The sequence below is a fragment of the Sinocyclocheilus grahami genome, unplaced genomic scaffold, assembly GCF_001515645.1.
Source record: "Sinocyclocheilus grahami isolate Dianchi unplaced genomic scaffold, SAMN03320097.WGS_v1.1 scaffold322.1, whole genome shotgun sequence".
NCBI lineage: Eukaryota > Metazoa > Chordata > Actinopteri > Cypriniformes > Cyprinidae > Sinocyclocheilus > Sinocyclocheilus grahami.
This window is the reverse complement of record NW_015505501.1, coordinates 1229415-1229903: the sequence shown is the minus strand read 5'-3', so window position 1 is coordinate 1229903 and position 489 is coordinate 1229415. Positions and strand designations below refer to the sequence as shown.

Here is a 489-nt window from a genome sequence, read left to right as displayed (position 1 = left end):
TATGGGTGTGACCTCGTGGATTATTCCAGTTCTCCTCAGGCTCTCAGGGTATGTGAATGGAGCACATTCTTGTGATTGTTGAACGCGTCATTGGCAACAATTTGACACTTCCTTATCCTTCTTGTTTCCTTCTAGATGGCATGGACCTGCTGGCTGTACTATTTCTCCAAGTTCATTGAGATGCTTGACACTGTAAGTGGGCTTCTTTTGTATTCCGAACATAAACATTAGGTCTTTATGATGGATGTGTAATGCTAAACCTCTTATGTTATCTCGTCTTCACAGATTTTCTTTGTCCTGAGGAAAAAGAACAGTCAGGTTACTTTCCTTCACGTCTTCCATCACTCCATCATGCCTTTCACCTGGTGGTTTGGGGTCAGATTCTCCGCAGGTAAAGTATTCTGGATCATTCAACCAAAAATGACAGCTGTCTCATTCCAAACCCAAAAACGTTGGGTAAACGGAGGTTTCTGTCTCGCCAGATGACCA

At 43.1% G+C, this 489-nt stretch overlaps 1 protein-coding gene across 1 annotated transcript in view; it reads left to right on the top strand.

Moving 5' to 3' along the window:
* The first annotated feature begins 6 nt into the window (after positions 1–6).
* The window catches only part of LOC107602232 (elongation of very long chain fatty acids protein 7-like), a 3224-nt gene continuing 2741 nt past the window's right edge, over positions 7–489 (top strand). Inside the window, exons 1-3 of the mRNA XM_016294678.1 lie at positions 7–48; positions 136–192; positions 286–391. Coding sequence (XP_016150164.1) covers positions 136–192; positions 286–391 — 163 coding nt within the window. The 5' untranslated portion in view covers positions 7–48. The remainder of the gene's footprint in view (positions 49–135; positions 193–285; positions 392–489) is intronic.